The sequence below is a fragment of the Phaethon aethereus genome, assembly GCF_964289735.1.
Source record: "Phaethon aethereus genome assembly, chromosome: 5".
Lineage (NCBI taxonomy): Eukaryota > Metazoa > Chordata > Aves > Phaethontiformes > Phaethontidae > Phaethon > Phaethon aethereus.
This window is the reverse complement of record NC_138579.1, coordinates 50,372,197-50,394,510: the sequence shown is the minus strand read 5'-3', so window position 1 is coordinate 50,394,510 and position 22,314 is coordinate 50,372,197. Positions and strand designations below refer to the sequence as shown.

At 37.1% G+C, this 22,314-nt stretch overlaps 1 protein-coding gene across 1 annotated transcript in view; it reads left to right on the top strand.

The window, feature by feature from the left end:
* Positions 1-21,262, top strand: part of CD44 (CD44 molecule (IN blood group)) — a gene marked incomplete at both ends in the record, with an annotated part of 57,232 nt that extends 35,970 nt beyond the window's left edge. The window contains 3 exons of the mRNA XM_081999865.1: positions 15,293-15,415; positions 16,857-16,935; positions 21,046-21,262. Coding sequence (XP_081855991.1) covers positions 15,293-15,415; positions 16,857-16,935; positions 21,046-21,262 — 419 coding nt within the window. The remainder of the gene's footprint in view (positions 1-15,292; positions 15,416-16,856; positions 16,936-21,045) is intronic.
* Positions 21,263-22,314: the final 1,052 nt, after the last annotated feature.

The window sequence follows — 22,314 nt, the reverse complement described above, 5'->3', positions numbered from 1 at the left end:
TGATCATTAGAACTGTGATTCCTAGGTCTTGCATTTTTCAATGCTTTCATATATTGCTCAAAATTTATCAAAACCATTTTCTTTGATGTTAGTCTTCAAGGTATGTTTCAAAATTAATTATTTAAATATTTTTTTCTGAATGAAAAAGAGTACATGATATCTTTTTTTCATCTTCATGAAATAGAAGTAAGATGGTCTAAATGCTGATAAAAATATTGCTTGTGAGGATTTTCCAGAATAAAAATATTTCCAGAGAAACATTTTGAAGTAGATTTTGCTTTCTTTTGGTGAATACGTGTATGACTTGAAGCACAGCTCTTCTTGCAAACCCTACTTCTCAGCTTATTGATGAATAACTTTCTGAGCAAGGAGAAAGGTTAAACTATCAACTGGCTTGCTTGAGGGATTTTGGTTTCTATGGTGTGCATGCTTCTATTAGCTTTCAATGCTTTTTGTCAAAATATCGGGGTGTATTTCACATAGAGTACATACTTTGATCTGTCACACCTAAAAATGCTATGCAGAATTCATTGACTTTACTGGACTTTGAGAGCTGGTAACACTATCTTACACTTTAGTAGAATGTTTCAAACTTCACTTACATTGGATATTTTTGCTGTTGGAGGAATGTAATGGTACCATGGGTTCATACATTCGCCTTGCACTCACATCGTTCTCAGTGGCGTGAGCATGCTCAGGGTGCTGGTGCTGGTGCACTTGACTTAACTGGAGGAAAAGTCCTTCTCAAGAAATAATAACAAGATCTTGGTTGAATGAACCATGTCCTAACAGCTCCAGGGCCTCATCATGACAACGTGGAGAAAGCCATCACCCAGTCTCTGTGGAATCCATTCTCAAACCACTGGTGGTGGTCAAATCCTGGACAGAAGTCGCAAGAACCCATGCAAGCAACCAAGGGTAAAGAATGTCATGCTAAGAGGGCGCTTTGATTAGGGGATGAATAACCAGAGTGCCAGGGCAGCAAACTTCAGAAGCATGAAGTGGAGAGGGGCTGAATGTGTGGTATATGATTAGTGCTGTGTATGCTGTATATGCATACCATATAGAGTATGGTTAGTGCTGTGAGCATGCATAGTGCACTGAAATGGAGCCAAGAGCCACGTTGGGGCAGCTTCAGCAGGGCCATGGCAGAGTGATGAATCCCTTGTGGGTGGAAGGACCAGCAGGAGATATGGACTGTGGTAAGCACGGTGCTGTGTACTCTCCCCTGTGATTGTAAGGCTGCATGTAGGGGAGACAGGAAAGCATAACTGCTGTCAGCAGAAGACCTTGTGGGTTAGGGCTTCATGGGAGATTTAACATCATCACAGCAGATGTGACCTCAAGTGGCAATGGTTCAGATGATGAAGACTCTTCAGAGGAGACGATTTACACAACAGCGTTTCCAGGCTGGGACAGAAGTGTGACCAAGGACGAGTATGCTCCAAGTACTAGTAAGGAACTTCCTTTCTCTTTGGATGGTTTCTTTCTTCTTTTTCCTGTCCTACCCGATGTTCCTTCTCCTTTGCCACACATATAATGTGGAAAATTAGATGCTCTTCTCATCAACTGTTCCTTTAGAAATATTTCTTTTGTGATTGGAAAAATCATATGAGGTCCATACTGATAGAATGAATCTCTCTTCCATCACTTAAAATTAACTTCTCAGTTTCATGCCTATTTGAATGCATGCATTCACTCATGATTTTCCAAGAAAAAAAATGTTTGTCGTTTTTCTGTTGTTTTCTTTTTTGGGGAAAACTGTTAAAATAATTCCAGTTCATGTTATTTATAATCTACATCTATGCAATAGCAGACTTCCTGTCTGTGGAAGAAGATGTTTAGGCACAATCTGGGGAGGCCAAACCTCAAGTGCACTTTTCATTGGGAAGCGTCATCAAAACAGACTCATATTTGCTACCTTCCACACTCTTCCCATGCACTCTTCTAACATCATCTCATTTGTTTTGTGACCTCAGATGTTTAGGCATGATCCAATACCACAACTCAGATATCGTAATACATAGACTTATTTTCCTGATAGGAATTGTCCCACAGTGATCATCTGATAGCTCTTTTTTAACTAAAAAAGCCATCCATACCAAAAATAATTTTTGTTTTTTTCAAAACCAGAAAACCAAAAAATATGAGGATTAAAACCAAATGCTGTGTGTCACTGAGGCACACAGTCTGCTACTTGGCCTTATTCCCAGGAATATTCCCAGCCCTAGGGTTTTTTTTCGGTATAGATATTGCTATTAATGACTATACTCTAACACTCTTACTTGTACAAAGATAATAACCTGTTCCCTTTTTGTAATTTAATTTAATTTAAACTTGTCTTAATGTGTCTTTTGTCTGTGCACTTATTTAGTCAGTAGTGTTTATAAACCATTCTGTATAAGCTTTTTTTTTCTGAAGATAGTGGAGTATTTGTTTTTTTCAGCAGTGGTCTTCATTTTTAGAAGAAAATACAAAATGAGCCAGCCATATTGCTGTGGGATTTTTTATTCTTTTGCCTAAGTTTGGTGTATTTCTGGTGTTAATTTATTTATCTTTGAGACTCTGCATTGGTGACTTATTCCACATGGCATATTGCATTCCAGCTACTTTCTATGGCCTAGTGGTATGTGCATGCTCCATGAGTGAAAATGTCTCTGATCATAGACTCTTCTGGAAGTTTTCTCTCTTCTTCTTGACTAATATTGGCTTCCTGGTGGCTGTCAAGGTGCTTTGGTTTTGTTGCTGACCTTAGCTTTTGAGCTCAGTGGTGGAAACATGAATCTGAGTACTTTTTGAGTACTTAGCAAGCATGTTTTACAAGTATTCAGACATCTACCATATTCTTTAGGTCCAGAATTATCTTCAAACTTGAGTTTAGTTGTCTATAACTGCTGTAATGGTTTTGCACTACTTCTGCTATACATTATTCTTCTATTGCTTGTTTTCCCCATTCTTCTTGGGAAACTTTGCATCTGTCCAATGCAAAGAAAAGAACGACTGGTTTGATGCAAAGGGACTTGATAAGAAGAGTAGAGAGACTGCGGTTAAACTGTGCATGAACATCCATTTTCCATCACCTTTATGGCACACACTAACAGTAGAGTAATAGTGGTAGATGTAGAGCATGGTCAGTGTTGAATCCTCCATTATCCTAACAGCTGTGAACTCGCAACATGAAACACTTCTGGAAATCTCCACACAAGATCATTGGGACCCCGCCTATACAGATGAAGAGGAGCAGTATCCTAGCTCTGCTGGCAGGGGTAAAGCAATTAAGCATTTCAGATAATATTCATATTTGTGACATAATCCAGTGAAGTATAACACTGTTATGCTGCAGCTGGTTGTAATTCCCATAACATTGGCTTCAGTTCATTATAATACCTTTATATTACTTGTGCTAGAGCCCTCAGAGGTGGCCTCTATAATATTCATCTATCTTTCCAAGTCTATCTTTTGCATCTAATCTGCATTACTTGCCACTTTTTCTCGTGTCTGGGATTTTTAAACTTGCATTGCCAGTAGTGTAATAAAACTAAGCAGATTGTGACATTTGGTGACCCACCTTGATGAGAAAAAAAAAATCCCATTTTTCCACTTCAAAATTTCTATTGTAAAATATGAAGACAAAAGACAAAAAAGAGAGCTAGTGATTCAAATACATGAAACTGTGCTACAAAAGGTAATATACTACCTCCAGATGAAAGTGAACATTTTGCTACAAGTGTTAGTGCCAGTAGGCAACTGAGATACTGAAAGTGTGCTCATGCTCTTCAAGACGAAAAACCTCTGTAGGCAAAGGCTTACAGGGTGCATTCTCCAGCTATTCTGCTGTGTACCTAAACAGTTTCCAGCTAAAATTTTTTGAAAAGCATAGTTGGATATGAGCTTCATTTTTAGGATATTTTGGCTATAACGCACAACAGATTGTACAATTAGATTGTACTGAAAAGAAATACATTTCACTGGGACTTGTGAAAACCTTCTTATCCCTCTGTAAAAACAAGCATTTTCTACATCCTGTGGTAGTTCTTTGGATTTATACAATCTGCCTCCAATAGCTAGATACCTGTCTTTCTGGTTCCAAGATTGTTTTGAACTGTGAAAGTTTATACAACTGGCTTCAGAACAGGTTCTATAATCACACAGAAACAATTTTTATGATAACTTTCTTTTAGTTCTGAAGTATTGTTAGGTCAGTTGTATTCATACATTAGTTAATTTTAACTTTTATTTTACAAGATATTCTATATGTATTTAGTTTAATTACAAAAATAATGAATTACATTTGCATGAGTGCCCTCTTCATGAACGTTTCATTGCCTGAATGTGAAGATAAATATTCTTCCAGTTTTGCCTTTTCTGGGCAATAGTGTAGGTTTCTCTAGCTGGTGACTTATGGCATATGTAACAGGTCCAGCTCATTCTTTGCATGCTCTGATTAAAGACCTTTGCTTTACCCTTAATATATCACTCATGAAAATGTTTGATACCTAAGGCAAATATATTTCAACATTAGTTCTAATGCTCATCTTAGTGTTACAGGTATTCTTTTTTTTCTGGTGTATCTTAGCCTTTTAACATTCATTAGAAAATCTCTTGTGGTGGTTGGTACTTCAGGTGATTTCTGACTGCATCTTCTGCTATGCAAACAACAGCAAATTCAAGAGTGAGCAATGAATTTATTTTATTAGTAAGAGTTTTAATCTTTACTGAAATCAAAAAATGTATGATTTGCAACTTCGAATGTATGAACCTAGTTATTTCATTCATCCAGTCCCAGAAGAAATTACAATATCCTTGGAGAAATTTTCCTTGTAATTCTGTAATTGAGATATTAACATAAAAGAGAAAGTTCATAATCTTTTTCACTTTTACAAACCCAGAATACACAGAGTTAACAGTTAAGCAAGAACTAGAGATGCAAGCTGTTGTTTCTGTGTGTTCTTCCACTGCTTCTCCAATAGCTTTACTCTGCCATTGGTCATTGGGATACTTCCTAGCACACATAAATCTTCCGATCCTGGTGATGCTTTTGTGTGATAGGGTTTCCAAAGAACTTTTGTCTTCTTTCATCTTTCATTTCACATCAAATGCAACAATGAAAAGAAAAAGCCAAAACAGAAAAGCCAACCTCCCTTGTTGCTTAGACCATGAAGATGAGAATAATATGACTGGTGTTGGGTATTTTGATCATTATTGATTGAATTATCATCTTATCAGCACTAGTTACAAGTGAAAATGAAAAACGTCAAGGACCAACCCAACATCCATTATTACACAGCGTTCATTCTGGATGGATCAGTCAAGAACAAAATCCTGCAAATACCACTGGGAGTATTGAAAAACATACTGTTGCAGCTGAAAATTATATTGAAAAGGAATCTTCTCATACAGGTAATATTATAGGTCACATTTACTCAAGGTTTAGTTTTAGGGTTTTTTTACTAACAATTTTGCATATGAGGCCATAACAGAGGTTCTTGAATAAACCTGAGAAATTCTGATGTTACTTTTTTTTTTTTAATTATTCTATTATTCAGACCTGTTCCTGGAGTTTTGTTTTCTCTCCTATTTGGATTGTGTGTCAAGAGCTATAGTAGATTAAGTCTGTAACTGTCTCCTACATTTTCTGTTCTGTGTCATGCATTCAAAAGATTTTAACAGGCTACCTACCAGCATTATATCAGTAGGAAGCAATGAATGTTTAAAAGGAAAAATAATAATGCCTGTTGTATTTTTCACATATTTGGAGCTGTGTTCACTCCCCTGTTGCAAGTCATTATTGGATCGGGAGGGGTGTCAGTTTTTATTAATATGACAATTATATCTAAAAAATTTATTTAAAATATCTACTCACCTCACTTTTGAACTATTACAAGATGATACTGGTGATGAAGGGAAGAAAACAAAGCATAATGTGGAATAAAAGACAAGATTCTCTCTTCCATCTGTTGAAGCAATTGAAATGTAAAAGATCAAATTATACTATAAAGCTAGTAACTGAAAATTGACATATATTAGTTTCTGTTCCTGTGAGTGTACTAAGTTTCCTAGTTAATGACTGATGTGCTGTACTAAGCACTGCCAACAGTGAATTTAACACAGTCATCATCTGCTCTTGCAGATTATCAAATACAGGACACTGAATACAAGCATATCATAACCATTATTTGAGATTCTGCATAATGTGGATCTATATCTACAACTGAATGTAATTTTATTACCAAAAGTTTTGTATAGCTCACTGCTTCAGCAGTCCCTAAGCCCACATTCTGCTAAGATGTCAACCCCAGGTGTTGCATCAACATCCTTCGAAAATCTGGTGATGCAGTACAATGTATTGCTGATATATATAAATACTATACCGTACTGTACAATACTATACTACTATAGCAATATAATTTGGCATACTTGCAATTAAAATTTTAACATGCTGTGGCAATTTTCCTGGGTTTTTTTCATTGAGTTGGAAGGGTTTAGGGAAGGTTATGCTGCTTAGAAGATTTGGGTACTCTTTTGCTGTGACTGTCTAATAAAAGCTACAGATTGGTTGATATGGACAATATAATATTTTTCTAAATAACTGCAATATCAAATATTATCCAGTTGAATCCTGTCTTATTTATTGTGTGTGCCATTCACAAATATGCAGCATGTGCTAGCCTTCCCCTCTGTCAGACTTCCTTGTCTATTTTCCTGGAGATGCTGCAACTAATAAAACAGTGAAATCTTGAGGGGAAAAAATTGGAATAGTCAATACACTCAAATTCTGTGATTAAAATCTTACAGATGGGTCATATTCTTGCAGTTATTTCTGCCTTTGCTCTTCTTAATTCTGTATCAGTGGATGTTGGTTTGATGTTCAACTAATAAAAAGTCAACAGCATGATTCAGGGAAATACTTCTGAAAAACAATGAGACATCTTGATTCTGAAAAGCTTATGCTCAGTTTGAGGAAGGAGTCAGTCTTATTGGTGAGAGTAGGCAACTTTTCTAAACATAAACCAGAATGAGAAGCATATCTGCTTTACTTCTCTTTGCTATTAAATGTAGTAGACATGTGAGCAAGGCCTGTCATAGAGACAAGAACCGAAGAGGAGAGTAATATGAGAAATGCATCTTTATTTACTGAGTTCATAATTGCTTCACCATCGTCATAACAGCTATGGCCTCCAACCATGGGGCCAAACAGAATGACTCAGCGCAAGACGTGTTGGTGTATCCGGGCTGGGACAAGAGAGAGGATTATGCCACACAATCTGCTGTAATGGATAGAATTATTCCTTCCAGAAAGATTAATCATGAAAAAGAGTCTTCCACTACAGGTATTAGCAAAAATGTCAGTTATGTATATTTCATCACTTCTGTCTCTCAAATGGCCTGTCTTGGAAAGATACTGTATGAACTTGTAGAGAGGAGTAACTACTGATCTCTGTATCTCAACGATATAGAGTGATTAATCTTCTCTGTGCTTTGCTTGGATGGTGGTGAGATGGAAATGTTCAATTTTAGCTCCGTACAGAACATTTATTTTTTACTTATCAACACCACTTTTAGTGTATTCTGTTCCTTAATGAAAATGACTGTGGAATTGCATCCAGCTCATTACATAAGTTATAGTATTTGGTGTTGCCAAACTGTCTTTACCATAAAGCTGAATTCATATTCATTTTTGTACATCAACAGGTTAATGCTTTTGATTTTTGAATATCCATCTGGGGAAAGAATGTTATTTTCATAGTTTTTATCAAAACATTTCCGCCTCTGGTTTGTAGAATGATGAGAGAAAGGAATTTATAAAACTGGCATGACACATAATAATGCAGTGTTGTGTTACACATAACACTTACACCATCAAAATAATGTTCTAAAAACATGATATGAGAAACACATTACTTATTCCTGAAATAAGAGGAAAGGTAACTTTAATCCTTTCTTAAACAGAAAATGCTTAGAAACTATTTTTGATTTTGTGACAGCTAGTTGAATTTCTTTTTTGATTGCTGTTTCTCTGATGTTTCTCTTCTTTTTGCTCCTGCCATTATACAGCATTAGCCAGCTATTCTGAAACAGCAGGATAGCTTAGGTTACAAAGCTGAAAAGCTGATGACAATGAAAATGCATAGAAAAGTCTGTTTCCTTTTCTTCTTTATGATCCCAATTAGAATAAAAACCAGAAAGTCTGCATGTAAGGAAGAAAAGAACAGTGTGAGTGGTGGGTTCAGTAAACACTACACCACAAAGTAATTCTAATAGGTGAAATCCTTCAGTAATGCCCAAATTTGAAGCTGATTCTGGGAGGAAACCTAATCTTATGACTACCATGATCAGACCATGAATTATAACCATTTTCTAAAACTTATCAACACTCACAGAGTCTCGAGCAACAAACGAGAATCAATGCCTGTAGAAAGAGTTCTTTACTGTCAGTATTGATATCTGCAATGTAAAACACACTGTAGCAGTACTTGACAGTGTCCCTGAAGCTGAGGATCTGTGCTCAGCATGAGACACAGGTCAGGGAATTGTCCTGACTGCTGTCTCTATGTCCCTTCCCTGTGTCCACTGTCTTTGGGAATTTTTTGGATTAAGTAAAAGAGTGGATGAGAATAGCATGTCTGATCAATACATTGAGAAAGCAGTGATGATGTACGGGAGGACAGAAGGTGTCCTTTCTCTTCCCCTTTTGTGGTGAGAAAAGGGTAGCAGTGGTTTAAAGAGAACAGGAGACTTGAACATGGTGGGAACGGGAGGGGCACAGCAGTACACAGGTGGAATTCACCTGGTTAATTCAGCTGGTTAAATCATCGTGGTAACAGCTGCTGCCTCTCCTGATGGTGCCTACTATGAAGACTCAACTCAGCCACCTCTACCTTCAGATAATGAACCAGGACAGGGCACTGAAGTCACAGATGCCCCTGGGGATGAGGTCCTCCACAGGACCACAGCTTGTATGAACAAAGCCGGGGATGACTCTCTTCTGACAGGTACCAGTAAGAATAATGAATCATACTCATTTCTCATGCCGGGTGTGAAATGAGACATTATTTCTTCTGAAATCGAGTCCTATCCCTTATCCTTCTATCCTGGGAGTCTACATTCTTTTTGTGAACTAGCAGTGCAAACATTTTTATGATTTTGTTGCATGTGAACATCCCAACAAGAATTTCTATCTTTTCTCTGGGTCCCTTATTTCTTATGTCCCTCAGCTTTTCTTGGGTTTGTTTTTAGTAGAAGGAGATACTGAGGAAGCAATGGCTTTGTGGGGGTGGTGGATGGTGTAAATGAATCATAGACAAAAGCAGTTTTTGATGTCTGATCATTCCTGGTCTTGCCATTGCCACAGACTCTCTTAATACTGTGAACTTTGAAATAATTTACTGCAGTTTGTTCGTGCACTTCTGCAATATTTTAACTTTGAGTCCTAAACTCTGCATGTTATCCAGTTAAAATTATCCCAAATCAAAATATTGCTTTTTTATTCTAGTATTTTTGTTGTTTAGTAATCGATTTTTATGACATCATAGTGCTTCAGAACTTTTTGCATTTTTCTTGCATTTCCTAAAAATAAAATGCTAAGGAAAAATTAGCATTTACGCTTTCCCTTCTTCAAAATCCATTTTCATCAGGATTATTTAATCCGCAACACTTTGCCAAAGAGCTATGAAAACCAAAGATTGTGTGGACTAAAATGCAGTTCTTTTCTCTACTCCCTACTCCTGTTTTCTAAATATGGAAGAGATTCTATAAAGCTTCACAGTTCATGGTCATCAGCCTGTTAAGCTTTATGTGGTTTTACAGATCAATTGCAAACATGAAACCTCAATTACGATTTGGCAATTTATTCAAATGTTTTCAATCAAGTAATTCTAATCTTATTCCTGTGTAACAACAGGAATTCTTATACCCATTTTATTCTGAAAATAATATTTTTTTTCTCCCTTCTAAATAGTGATCACTAGGTATTTTCAAAACTAATACTTTAGGCTACTGTTGTTTGAAAATGCATCTTTTGATTTCTCATTTTGGTTAGTAATTTAAGTTTTTGGTGGTGTAAATTTGAATTAATATTAACTTTTATTATTCAGTTAATGTTTTGGAGAACTTGGAAATTCTGAAAGTGTATTTAGTTAAGCTATGCCTATTTCTTTAGCATGCTTTTGTGACATCCTTATTCTTTTGCATCAGCAACAGTCTTAGCACTGCCAGAATGATGTGTAAAGGATGTTCAGTAAACAATTTCATTCCTTAATTTTCCATTTGAATTAATTTTAATTTTTTCTCTTGGGATACCAGCACACATTATTATCATCATCTCATGGAAAAAGAGAGATGCCTAAATAAACTTTAAAAGACCTTTTTTTTAACATGATGGTATTGTCTATCTCAAATAGTCAGGTCTAAGTGGCTATTACCTACTCTTTGGAAAGTCTTTACACGCCTTAATCCACACTGAAATTTAGGAAATGAATAAGCAACTATTAAAGTGATCAATAGAGTATTAGTGAAGGAACAGACAAACAAAATAATGTGACAGAAGACCTTGTTTGCTTGTGGGTGGTTGTTTTTTCTCACTGTGTATTCTGCATAGGGTAAAAAAGAAAAAGGTAGAGCTTGTTAAATAAAATAAAGAGGGAAAAATACATTAGGTGGGGTTTTGTAAAGATCTTTGAAATTAACTTAGCCAGCATCACAATAGTCATAGTCTCCACTGATGTTCTGAAACCAGAAGACATAACCCAGGAAGCATGGACACCTCACGTCTTGGTAACAGCTGTTGCCTCTCCTGATGGTGCCCACCATGAAGACCCAACTCAGCCACTTCTGCCTTCAGATAATGAACCAGGACAGGGCACTGAATTCATCATGCATCCCACAGACGCCCCTGGGGATGAGGTCATCCACAGGATCACAGCTAGTACGAACAAAGCTGATGATGACTCTCCTTTGATGGGTACCAGTAAGGATAATGGATCATACTCATTTCTCATGCCTGTGCAAAATAAGGCATTATGTCTTCTGAAATTGACTCCTTTCTCTATCTTTCTCATCCTGGGAGTCTGCATTCTCAGTGTGGACTTGCAGTGCAAAAATCTGTGGCGGGATCTGTGCTGTTGATAGGATTACCTTCACAAGGCATAAGGAACTCCTTGCTGGTACACTTGGTGGTTCCTGTCCTTTGCTGGAGCATGTTTCTGGGTGTCCTCCTGACTATTCTGCAAGGCACACCCTTCGGCAATTCTGAATCCCCAACCCCATTTTCCTTTCTTGCCTATCAGTGGGATCAGACTCGATATGCTTTGGCACCATGATTGGTGTGGTGGAGGTGCTCTGGTATGTTAATCAGGTGGCTTGCTCCTGTGACTCAGCAGCAGCACCATCACTGGGGAGTGCTGTCCTGGTAGTGACAACAGGCAATCACAGAATTATGTTACATAAATTCTGCCTTCAGTTCCTTAGTCCTCCTCACCAGTGGACTGCCAGGCAAGACTGCCACAGATCTGGCTGCAGTGCAGCCTCTCACTCCTGAATTACAGGGTTAGTTTGCTGCTGCTGTGGTCTCTTCTGAAGGTCTTCCTTCTCCATCTGTCACTGGGATCTGTATATGTAGCCAATATCTCCCTCCAACATGGTGTGCATGTATGTGGTGCTGAAGGGTCTCTCAGAAGCCAGTGGCAGTGTGGAAGAAGGGAAGGCCTTCATGTCTTTTCTCCTTCTGTGCTTTTAATGAAGAAGATGGATGTGGCTTTCTGGCTTGCTGTTATACAGGAAAAAGGGAAATAATGTGGGTGGTGGTTTTGTGAGTGCTCACCCTTAAAGCTGATCATGCCATCGTCATGGTAGTCGCAGAGTCTGTGGATGATGTTAACCAAAAGAGAGCAACCAAGGAGCCACTGGCACCTGGCACTCCATCTGGAAGTCAGAGTGAACAAGGAAACACCACAGATGGTTCCCATATCAATTGGATACCTGCAGTTTTTCCAGACATTGAAGATCATCTTGCCCAATTGCAGACTCCTCTTCCTACTAGTAAGAACTACAAATGACGAGCATTTTCAATTATCCATAGTCAGTTATTATTTTGGATAATGGCGATCATCCAAAAACGTGTGTACTAAACGTAATTGTAAATTATTGTCATATTATTATTTCCTTTTAGGTTTTTATTATTGTTTATAACCTGCTTATAAAATGTTGTTAAAGGGAATCTCTTCCTGTGCAAAGCAGAGGACATTTGCTAAAAGGCTGAAAATAGTGTTTTGCAAATGACCTTTTCTTATATTCTGTTATCTGTATATGGTAACACTGTTATTAAAATGAACAAGTGTAAACTTTCTCCTCACACTTATACATACGTTGATAGTATTTTTTTCTGTCAAATGATAGGTATGTAACACTTAACTGTCTGTGACTTTTTCCCCAATCCCAATTCTATCTACATTAGTTGAATATGTTTCAAAAGAAAGGTAATTCTCTGTGAAGTGTTTTTTTTAATATGTGTATTTGCTGTTTGTATCTTGCCAGTGATTGATTATAGCTATGTTACTGGGCTGTAACTGACATTTCATATGTTAACAACTTTTTTTTTTTTTAAGGGTTATTCTTCTGATAGCGTTAGTGCAGTTAACACTAACAGTGTTTACTTATTACACTACATATAACCTTTTTTTTCCCCTACACATGCTAATAATGAGGGGACTTTTCCTTATTCCCAAATGCAGTTTCCATACAAATAATTATCCTCACAGTAAGGTTTTTTCCAAACGTTACTTCTCATGCACACTAATCCAAATACTATTTTCATGCACTTTCTTGGAAGTTAGTGGAACCATGCCAGGGTAGATTTTGGCCAGTGCTCTGTGGACATTTATTGCACATAAACAAGATATTTTTATATAGCAAGCAATTTAAAGATAATTCTGTTATTAATTAATTAATGCTAATTCCTACATTGTTAAGTAGAATTTTGCCTGCTTTTTTTCCCCCTGAATTTTATATACACCCAATAAAATCAACCTTATCAAAATTGCCTGACTTACAGTATTTTGACACAGACACAGCAATATAAGTGCAAAATATGTATTTGATAGAATTTTATTGGAAACAAAAAAATCTATTTTTAATAATGGTTTCCTACTACAAGAAACTCATTTCTTGACTATCGCTGCTCTATTCACTTAATTCATCTAAGCTGCCTCCTTAATTTTATGTGGAGACATTACACACTGTGAAAAAATGTTTGCTACCTTTCTGATTTGAGCACATAAAACCTGTAGGAACTAGTTTGAAGATAATTTTCAAGGTGAATGTCTGCATTGAATCTTTGCATTTTCAGTGCCCTGGTAAAGGCTCATAAGGTCATAGTCCCAAAACTCTTCCTTTTTTTTCAGTTATCTTAGCTTAGTGCTTTTTAAAAACATGATACAAGGGAATTACAAGGACATTACCATCATCATAAAAAGTTTATTTATTGAAGGGTTATGAATGCATTTGTAACGTTGCCCCAATATTGCTGTAATGGAATGGAAAAGATTAACAAATATATTGGCAGACTATAGATAAAGGCTTTCTCTGAACAAATGAATGATGTACTATACTACTTTCAATTGCTTTTTCTCTACAGCAATGTTTAAGCTGTGGTCTGACATCACACTAATGACTGATCTGTCGTCACATTCCAAGTGTCCATGGAATAACAGATCAGTCCACTGAAGAAACCCAAAAAATAACTGTCAGAAAAAAATCTAGTACATCATCAAAATTAAATGTAGAGAGCTTTTAAAGATCCTTCCTTGCCACTTGCAAGCACCTTCCCAGAGCCATAACAGCAGGGGATCTGACTTAATCCTGCTGCTTCTTCTCAATGCTCAGGGGAGGGAAAAGGCTAATGTCCTCTAAGCACACAACTTTTAATAAATGTCTACATGCTTTTCTAAGGAGCTTGTGGTGGAAATGCTCAGACATTTCTCAAGGATGATATAAAGCACCTTAAAAAAAACTCTGCTGAGGTGTGGGGTAGGCAAGTGAGTATGTTCATCTTCCTCTTGGTCAGCCTTCTTGGAGGCTAGATGAGGACCCTTAGTTGCTGAATTAGTGCTCTGTCCTTTGTGGTGAGATAGCACAAAACAACTCACCAGTCAGTAAGTTTCTTGTTAATAAAAGTAATGAAAACATCTAGAAGATTCATGAACTACTTACTGGCTAAGTGTAACGGAGGGAAAAAACATGCTTCTCAGTTTTGTATTTGCCAGCTGCTATTAGGCAATATGATCAGAAATGCTGCCTAGAAGCGAGTTGTAACGTGTTAAAGAAAAAGAACTTCACAGATGATTACAGTGCTTAATTTGCTCTACTAGAGTCTGGAAAAATTCAGAGAGGTAAAGATCTGTAATATCTTATTTGTAGTGATAGTGAAGTGGTAGTCCCAAATTAAATTGCTGTATCTATAGTCTGCTGATAATTTTAGACTTGGGATATCCATATGGCAACAGCGTGGACCAGGAATTGGATAAAAGTTCAAGTGGTATGGCCAGCGTAGCAAATACTTGAGACTGGAAGTATGCATTTTGATTTAAGATCAAATATCATCTTAGAACCAAATTGCACAACTTCTTAAAAAGGACAAGGGGGTCCACCTCTAAGTTAGAAAGCATTTTTTCTATTAGGAAAAATAGTTTGATTTTTTAAAGTCACACTCTGTACATAGGTATCAAATCTAAAACCGTTCAGAGAACTATCCTTCTATTTTATGAAAGCATTAGAATTTTAGAAATTCAGTTTTATCCTATGTAGGAATAAAAATAAAAGTTTCAAAATGTCTCCATATTGATCATTTTATGTTTAAATAACAAAGTAAAGTGCTTTCTCTCTCTCCCCCCAACCCCCCTTTTCCCCATGGAACAGACAAGATGTTTGACTTGTATGACAAAAACCTCTTCAAAAAGTTGCCAACATTCACATGTATTTACATTTTCTCCAGAAAAATTCTAGGCAATTATAATTGCATTTTCATTCACGGAAGTATAGTGTATTCAAAACCGAAACATGAGAGACACAAGAGTGGAAAACCATGAGTTTTTTTATTCAAAATACTAAAACTAGCGATAGTTCACATAAGTATGATGATTATAGTCTATGTCATTATTTCCAGTATAAATACTTGTTAATGACCTCAGCATGAACTTGCTAGAATATGTTTTTTTAATTGTGAAAGTCATAGTCTTTGTACCTCACTGTTAAATATACACTAAGCATATTTGGCCTAATGGATAGTTTTGTTCTTTAGGATCTACCTCCAGTATATATGGTAATCAAGGACCACACAAGGGAGATTATGAGTCCACTACTTTCCCTGGAGAGACCACAACAACAAAAATAGTTTCACAACCAAGATTGGCCCAGGTACCAGGTAGGTTTTTGAAGTCACATGTTTTAACAATTTAAGGTCAAGTACAGTCATTCCAGGATTTTTTCTGAATCAGATAGTATTCAGCATTTTCACTAGTAGTCTGAAAAATGGAGTATATTGTAACTCATATAATTCAATAACAATTCAACTCAGTAATATCAAGGTGAGAGACATCAAGCATTTGGAGAATGGGATTAAGATCCAAATAACCTTTATAAATTGATATGAGATCAGGCAAAATTGAGTAGAGATACATGCAAAGTATCATATCCATGAGAATGTTTGGTGAAAATAATAGCTGTGACAAGTGTTGCAGAATGGGGCTTGAAGATTAAAATGGAATAGAAAGAAGCCAACACCATGATACAACTGCAAAAGAATGCAAATATATTCTGGGACATATTAACAATATAGTAATTTTTAAAACAGAGAAAGTATTTATCCCACTCTACTTAGGCCTAGCAAGTCCAGAGCTTAAGCTTTTTATTCAGTTCAAGGTATTATGTTAATCACATAGGAAAAAAAGGGAGAAGAGCACAAAGACTGTTTTTGAAAGGTAACCTTTGAAGCACCTTTTGAAGATCTCATAATTTTCAGAGAAAACTGAAGGGTTGTATGAGAAGAGTATGCTACAAAAAGAATGCTTATCAGTTTTTCACCATGGAGTAATTAATTAACTAATTAGAAGTAGTAATTTGTTTCAAATGAAATGCAGGAGGCCTGTTAAACAAGAGAGACTTGTTTCAAACAAACAAAAGAAAGCAGTTAGCTTTTCAGAGAGGATCTCTGTCTATAATCGTAGTACAGCTTAAAGAATAGGCTACTCGGAAGGTTGTGAAATCTCTTTTACTAAAAATGTTAAGAGCAAATTCCTCAGCCATCTTCTTATTGACTCTGTTCCACTGGAGTGAAATGTAGCTAATATGATCTCTTAGGGTTTTATAGTTCCTTTTTTTTAAAAGTTTGCCCCAAAGTATTTCTAGTATTATTGAATTATTTAGTATTAGTTAAATTATTTTTAGTATTTTTGCCCTTAAAGTAAAATTTTAAATGAATAAATGAACATTTCACTCTACCGGAAAGTCATCCTGCTTTTGTATCTGGGATTGCAGGTGTATCATTGCTAAGCCTTTTCTTTTGCTCTTGGCATAAATCAGTGATACTACTCCTCACCTATGCTCACCTAAGTATAGTGCTTATAGGTGCTAACAGTGTTGGGGTATTTCATCTCAGTTGGCCTGTGTATAGCTGAATGATGAAAATTTATTCAATTTGCACAGAAGCACTTTGTAAAACAAAAAAACAAACATTGATGCAAGCTAGGAAAAAAGTCTGACAGTTTAAAGAATGTAAAAGCTTGTGTTCTTGCAGTTCTGCAAAATGGCAAAACTACACGAGATATTTAACACGCTCTCCTCCCCTCCCTCAACTCTCCCCACAGAATGGCTGACCATAGTTGCTGCTCTTGTGGCACTTGCATTGATTCTTGCAGTGTGCATTGCTGTTAACAGTCGGAGAAGGTAAGGTAGCTCTTTTACTTTTTAAAAACACACTGTCGTGCTATTTTCTTCATTGAGAGGCTTCAAAGCTTCATGAAAAGAAAAGTAGCTTAAGACAAGAAGGCAGCTCCTTTGCGAAGCTCTGTGACTTGGGATGTGAAGGCCCACCATGTCCTGTACAGGTCACACATCAGCCTTCACATTCACGTGGAACCACTTGAAGTCTGTATAAAACATTTGGACTTTATTTGTAGATGGAACCTAACTGTATATAGATCACAGAGAATTAATTATTCTCTACCTATTACTTATTAATAGGAAACTCCTGTCTACTGAGAGTGAAAACTATGTGAGATGGACATAGACAGTAGCAACCGCAGGATGAGCTGAGTATAATCTTCCACCATTAACAGTGTTGTCTATGTACAGTATGAAGGGCTGTCACAGAATTAATTTGATCCTTCCAAACAAAAAGCAGTATCACACCTGGCAGTCACAGGGACATAGTCTAACATTGCTAACAGAGTACTCAGTAGCTTTATTTATGCTACTTTACAGATGAAGAAGCTGAGGAATAGAAAGTTGCAGTGATCTGTGCAGTTAGCCAGGAAATTTGAAAAAACTCTAACCTAAAGGATAGGTTATAATATTCTTACCTCTTTCTTTTCTCTGGGGGCTGTTTTGAGGTTCCTTCTCAATTGTCTTACATGAATGATAAAGTTGACCCCTTTAACAGTGTAACTACTTCTGCTTAAATGTCGAATCTGAACTTTTTTAATCAGAATAACCATATAATATGTAGAGATTTTTGTTCAGGAAGCAGTGAGCAAATTTATTCCTAGTGTGCTGGTTGCAGGAAGGCATATGTTAATACTTCTGTGAAATACTGTCAAGGTTCTCCAAAGCATATGTTAATACTTCTGTGAAATAGTGTCAAGGTTCTCCAATGCATGGTGTGGGTGCTAGAATAAAGAAATGCTACCATAGTGAGGAGGAAACGCAGACAGTGCCCACCCATAATGCAGAAGGCTTCTGTGAGACAAGGCAGTGCAAACTAAATGCCAGATTGCCAGACAGAGTAAACTGATATAGTTTTGCTGAAGTCAGTAGTAAGATGCCACCTGGTATGTTTGTCCTATTCCTGTAGCTGGAATATCAATGCTTATTTGACAGCTTTATTAGAGACCTGCGGAAATAAGAAAGTTATCAAGCATCTGGTGAGCAGAAAACTCCACAACTTTCTTTCTGTGAAGTGATTCTGAAGTTATACAGCCTGCACAGCATGGCTTATTGATATATATGTTACCCTGTTGTGCCTTTAAAAGTAGAGGCTGCCATTGTTTCCTCCCTCTTAACCCAGAGTCACCATAGGAACAGACAAACAGGACCACTATGGCTAATTATAGATTGCATTTGACAAGAAATGACACAATCTCAGAGCTGTAAATTATGCCCTAGATACTGTAAATGGAAAACATATCTTTTACTTTGAGCTTCCATGCAGCTGGGAGCAAGTCACAAAGACAGAATGTGCATGTGGGTGCATGTATGTGTACGAATGCATGGATTGACCCCAGTAATATGTGTTAATCACTGTGAGGAAAACTTTTTGAAGCAAGGATGTACTCTGGTATGCTTGAAATGAGTGGAATATTTCTTTCACTTTAGCAGGATCCAAATGATAACATGAATAAGTCAAGAATCCTTTCCTCATCTATTCTGATGTGCTAATACGCTGAAAATTCATAGAGAGGTAGTTGATATGCAGTCAGCATACTGCATGTGAATGCCAAATAATCCTAAATTAACACTGCAGCAGTACTATGAGAAAACTGGATAGCTGAGAAAGGAGGACTGAGCATTTCATTGTTAGCTGAGCAGTAATTTGAGATTGTTTCAAGCATTAATTTATTTAAAAAGTGAGAATGACCTGTGTTTTTATTTGTGTAATGCTGTCAGTTACACCATTTTTTAAATTAATGCTAACTGCAGCATCTCCAGTTTCAGTCTTGTTTGGGTTGTCTGAAAAAGCCTAATGAAGTGTAGGCCTTAGTTTCAAGATAGTTAACTTCCTGATTCAGAAATTAATAGGTTTAGCCTTTATAATTAGGAGGTCAGTATGGCAGAGATTTCATAGAATCATAGAATCTTTGGGTTGGAAGGGACCTTTTTAAGGTCAAGCAATTGGGCCTTCTCAGTAAATAGCAAATTGCTTGACTATAGTATTGCTAGTATTTCTTTTTTTTCTTTATTTTTAAATTAGTGTTGTCATAAGTTATCTTAACCAAAACCCAAAATGGTCAAGGTTCAGTGTGCTCCTATTTAGTTAGTTACATCGTTGTTATTCTTGCTGCAAAGAAGACTGCCTCTGTCTGGTGCCTGTCGTAAAAAGTGCTAGGATCTCCTTCCAGAGTCCAACAGACCCTGCCCAGCCTGACCATCACATCAGGAAAGGCACTCTGAGCTGGTCTTTCAAGAAGCTGTGGAGGTCCACAGCTCCTTGCTGGCCTCTTTCATCATTTCACAGCTGCAGAGCAGGAATCATTCCCAAGGGTGTGTGTAACATTAGCACACTGCACTGAGCTACTTGAGTGTGCTGGTTTTGGCTGGGATAGAGTTAATTTTCTTCATAGTAGCTAGCATGGGGTTATATTTCGCATTTGTGCAGAAAACAGTGTTGATAATACAGGGATGTTTTGGTTACTGCTAAGCACAGTTGCTTACACTGAATCAAGGCCTTTTCTGCTTCTCACCTCACTCCACCAGCCAGTAGGGTGGGGGTGAAAGAGAATTTGGGAGGGGACACAGCTGGGACAGCTGACTCCAAATGACCAAAGGGATGTTCCATACCATATGACGCCATGCTCAGCATATAAAGCTGTGGGAAGAAGGGAGAGGAGGAGGTTTGGAGTTATGTGTTTGTCTTCCCAAGTAACAGTTCTGTGTGATGGAGTCCTGCTTTGATGGACATGGCTGAACACCTGCCTGCCGATGGGAAGTGGTGAATGAATTCCTTATTTTGCTTTGTTTGTGTGTGTGACTTTTGCCTTACTTATTAAACTATCTTTATCTGAACCCATGAGTTTTCTTACTTTTACTCTTCTGATTCTCTCCCCATCCCATGTGGGGAGAGTGAGCAAGAGGCTGTGTGGTGCTTAGCTGCCAGCTGAGGTTAAACCACAACATTCGGATAAAATAACCCTCATCTATTGGTCAGTAAGCATGAAAAAACAATATTTCAAAAGGATAATAGTGCAACTGAACTGCCAAATTAATCCTTAAGGCAAAATATGCTTAAGAAGAAAGCACTTTAAAGTACAACTTCACAGAGATATTGTCCCTCTTAAGAGAGCTGTGCTTTGTATACTCAGTTTACACAAGGATGTTAGAGAACAAGTAGGATGTTCAGCACCAGGTAGCTAGAAAACCAACCTAACAGTCTGGGGCAAATCTGACAGCTGTGTAACTAGTGCTTTTTTACGACCCTGAAGAAGACCTAGACCATGTTGACCAGCATGCATCAGTTTTGGACTGGTGACTTTTTAAAAGAGTATGTGTGTGTGTCATTCAGAGCTACATGTAGCATTTATTGGGCAACATTGCAGTGAGTGTAACTTTAAAAGCACAGTAGCTATTTTCTAACTTAGTATCATAAGGAGCAATGCTGTTGATAGTAGCAAGAGTAGTTCCCCGTATTTCTTTGCTGTTGGTGGGCTTCTAGGCCTGACACGCTAATAGAAAAAGGGAAGAAGTTATCTTGTATAAAGAGGTGAGAGCTTGATTGAAATTTTCTCCTATCACAAGAAATTGAGCATTTTCAAAGGTGTGGTGCCAAGTCTTGATTTAGAATGACCCTGTCCTTACAGTGGGATATATACAAAGTTCATAATTGTGGATATATCCAAATGTTAGAAAGTCTTTCAGTTATGAAACAGAAAAGCTTTCAGTTAGGAATGTTCTTCCTATCTGTAGTAACGATAGATGCAAATCGAGTAAGCGAGCTCCTGCCAATTTTTTTCCATATAAAGTTTCATTTCCAAGAACCTTTTCCCCAATACTGACTTTCAATTTTTTTTCTTATTTCTGTTAGTCTCCATTTATAGTACTTATTTTATTTTTATTTCTTTCTAGATGTGGGCAGAAGAAAAAGCTAGTGATTAACAATGGCAAAGGGGCAGTGGAGGACAGAAAGACAAGTGGATTAAATGGAGATGCCAGCAAATCACAAGAAATGGTGCACTTGGTTCATAAAGAACAGGCAAATGACCGAACAGGAGCATGTGATGAATTACTCACCATTAATGAAACACAAAATCATCACGAGCTTGACATCAAGACTGGAGTGTAATGGTACCAAGTTGCCAAGTACATCAGAGCTGGGGAACTCAAAATCACATGGAACTTGGACAGGAATTCACAGATGCACTGTGCTACTGATGTCTTTTGAACATAATTAAACATACGTTTTATTCATTTTTAATCACTTTAAAATGATGTCTGAGTTACAAAATTGACATTTGCTATCTGAAATAAGCCCCTGAGAGTTGCATAATGTTTTCAGTTCCCAGTTCCTACACAGAGGACATGCACTCTGTCCCATGAGGGTTACGAGTTTACGCCATTGTTCCTCAAATGGAGGGTCTTCGCTGTGCGAAGCTACAGAAGTATCCTGCCATTCCATCTTACAGGCATTTAAGGTACAAAACTTGCCATGATACAAGAGTAAGTGAGGAACAAATGTCAAGAGCAAAAATCAAACTTAAACCAAAAAGGCTTCCTATAGAATGCCTAAAACATCAGAATCCTTCAGAAATGCCTTCCAGCCAGGAAGAGCAGTAGATGCGTTCAGAGTCTGCCAGTATAAACAAAAAGTAACATTTTATAATGATTTATGTCTTGGTTTACAATGAGGCAAACCCAGAATGACAAAATTTATTTATCTCTATTTTTAAATGTCTATGGGCATATAGCAAGTCTTCTTGGGAGGGGGAATAAAGAGATGAAAACATGAGCTGATACATAATAAACTTCTATATGTTATTGTCCTAATAATCTGTACAGTTATCCTTGAGTTTTTGAGGTGTTCATTGCACTTCCCCCTCCCTCCTTCATTGGTCACAGTTTGTGCATGTTTTTAATGAGTCTGAGAATGACTAAAACAGAATGACCCCAGCTCTATCACACGTGCATAAATCAAGCAATTTGAGATATTAGGGAAGATGACAGTATTTTATTCCTGAAGAATAGATCTCTATCTCCTTCCACTCCATTTTACTTAGGAGTTGCTGAGCCTAGTAAAACCTTTCCCCTGTAACTATTATGTTACACCAGTTTGCTGATATTTTAAAAGTTGCGTTCTGTGATCTCACTTCCTCTGAATTCTATTTCATCCATGTTTTT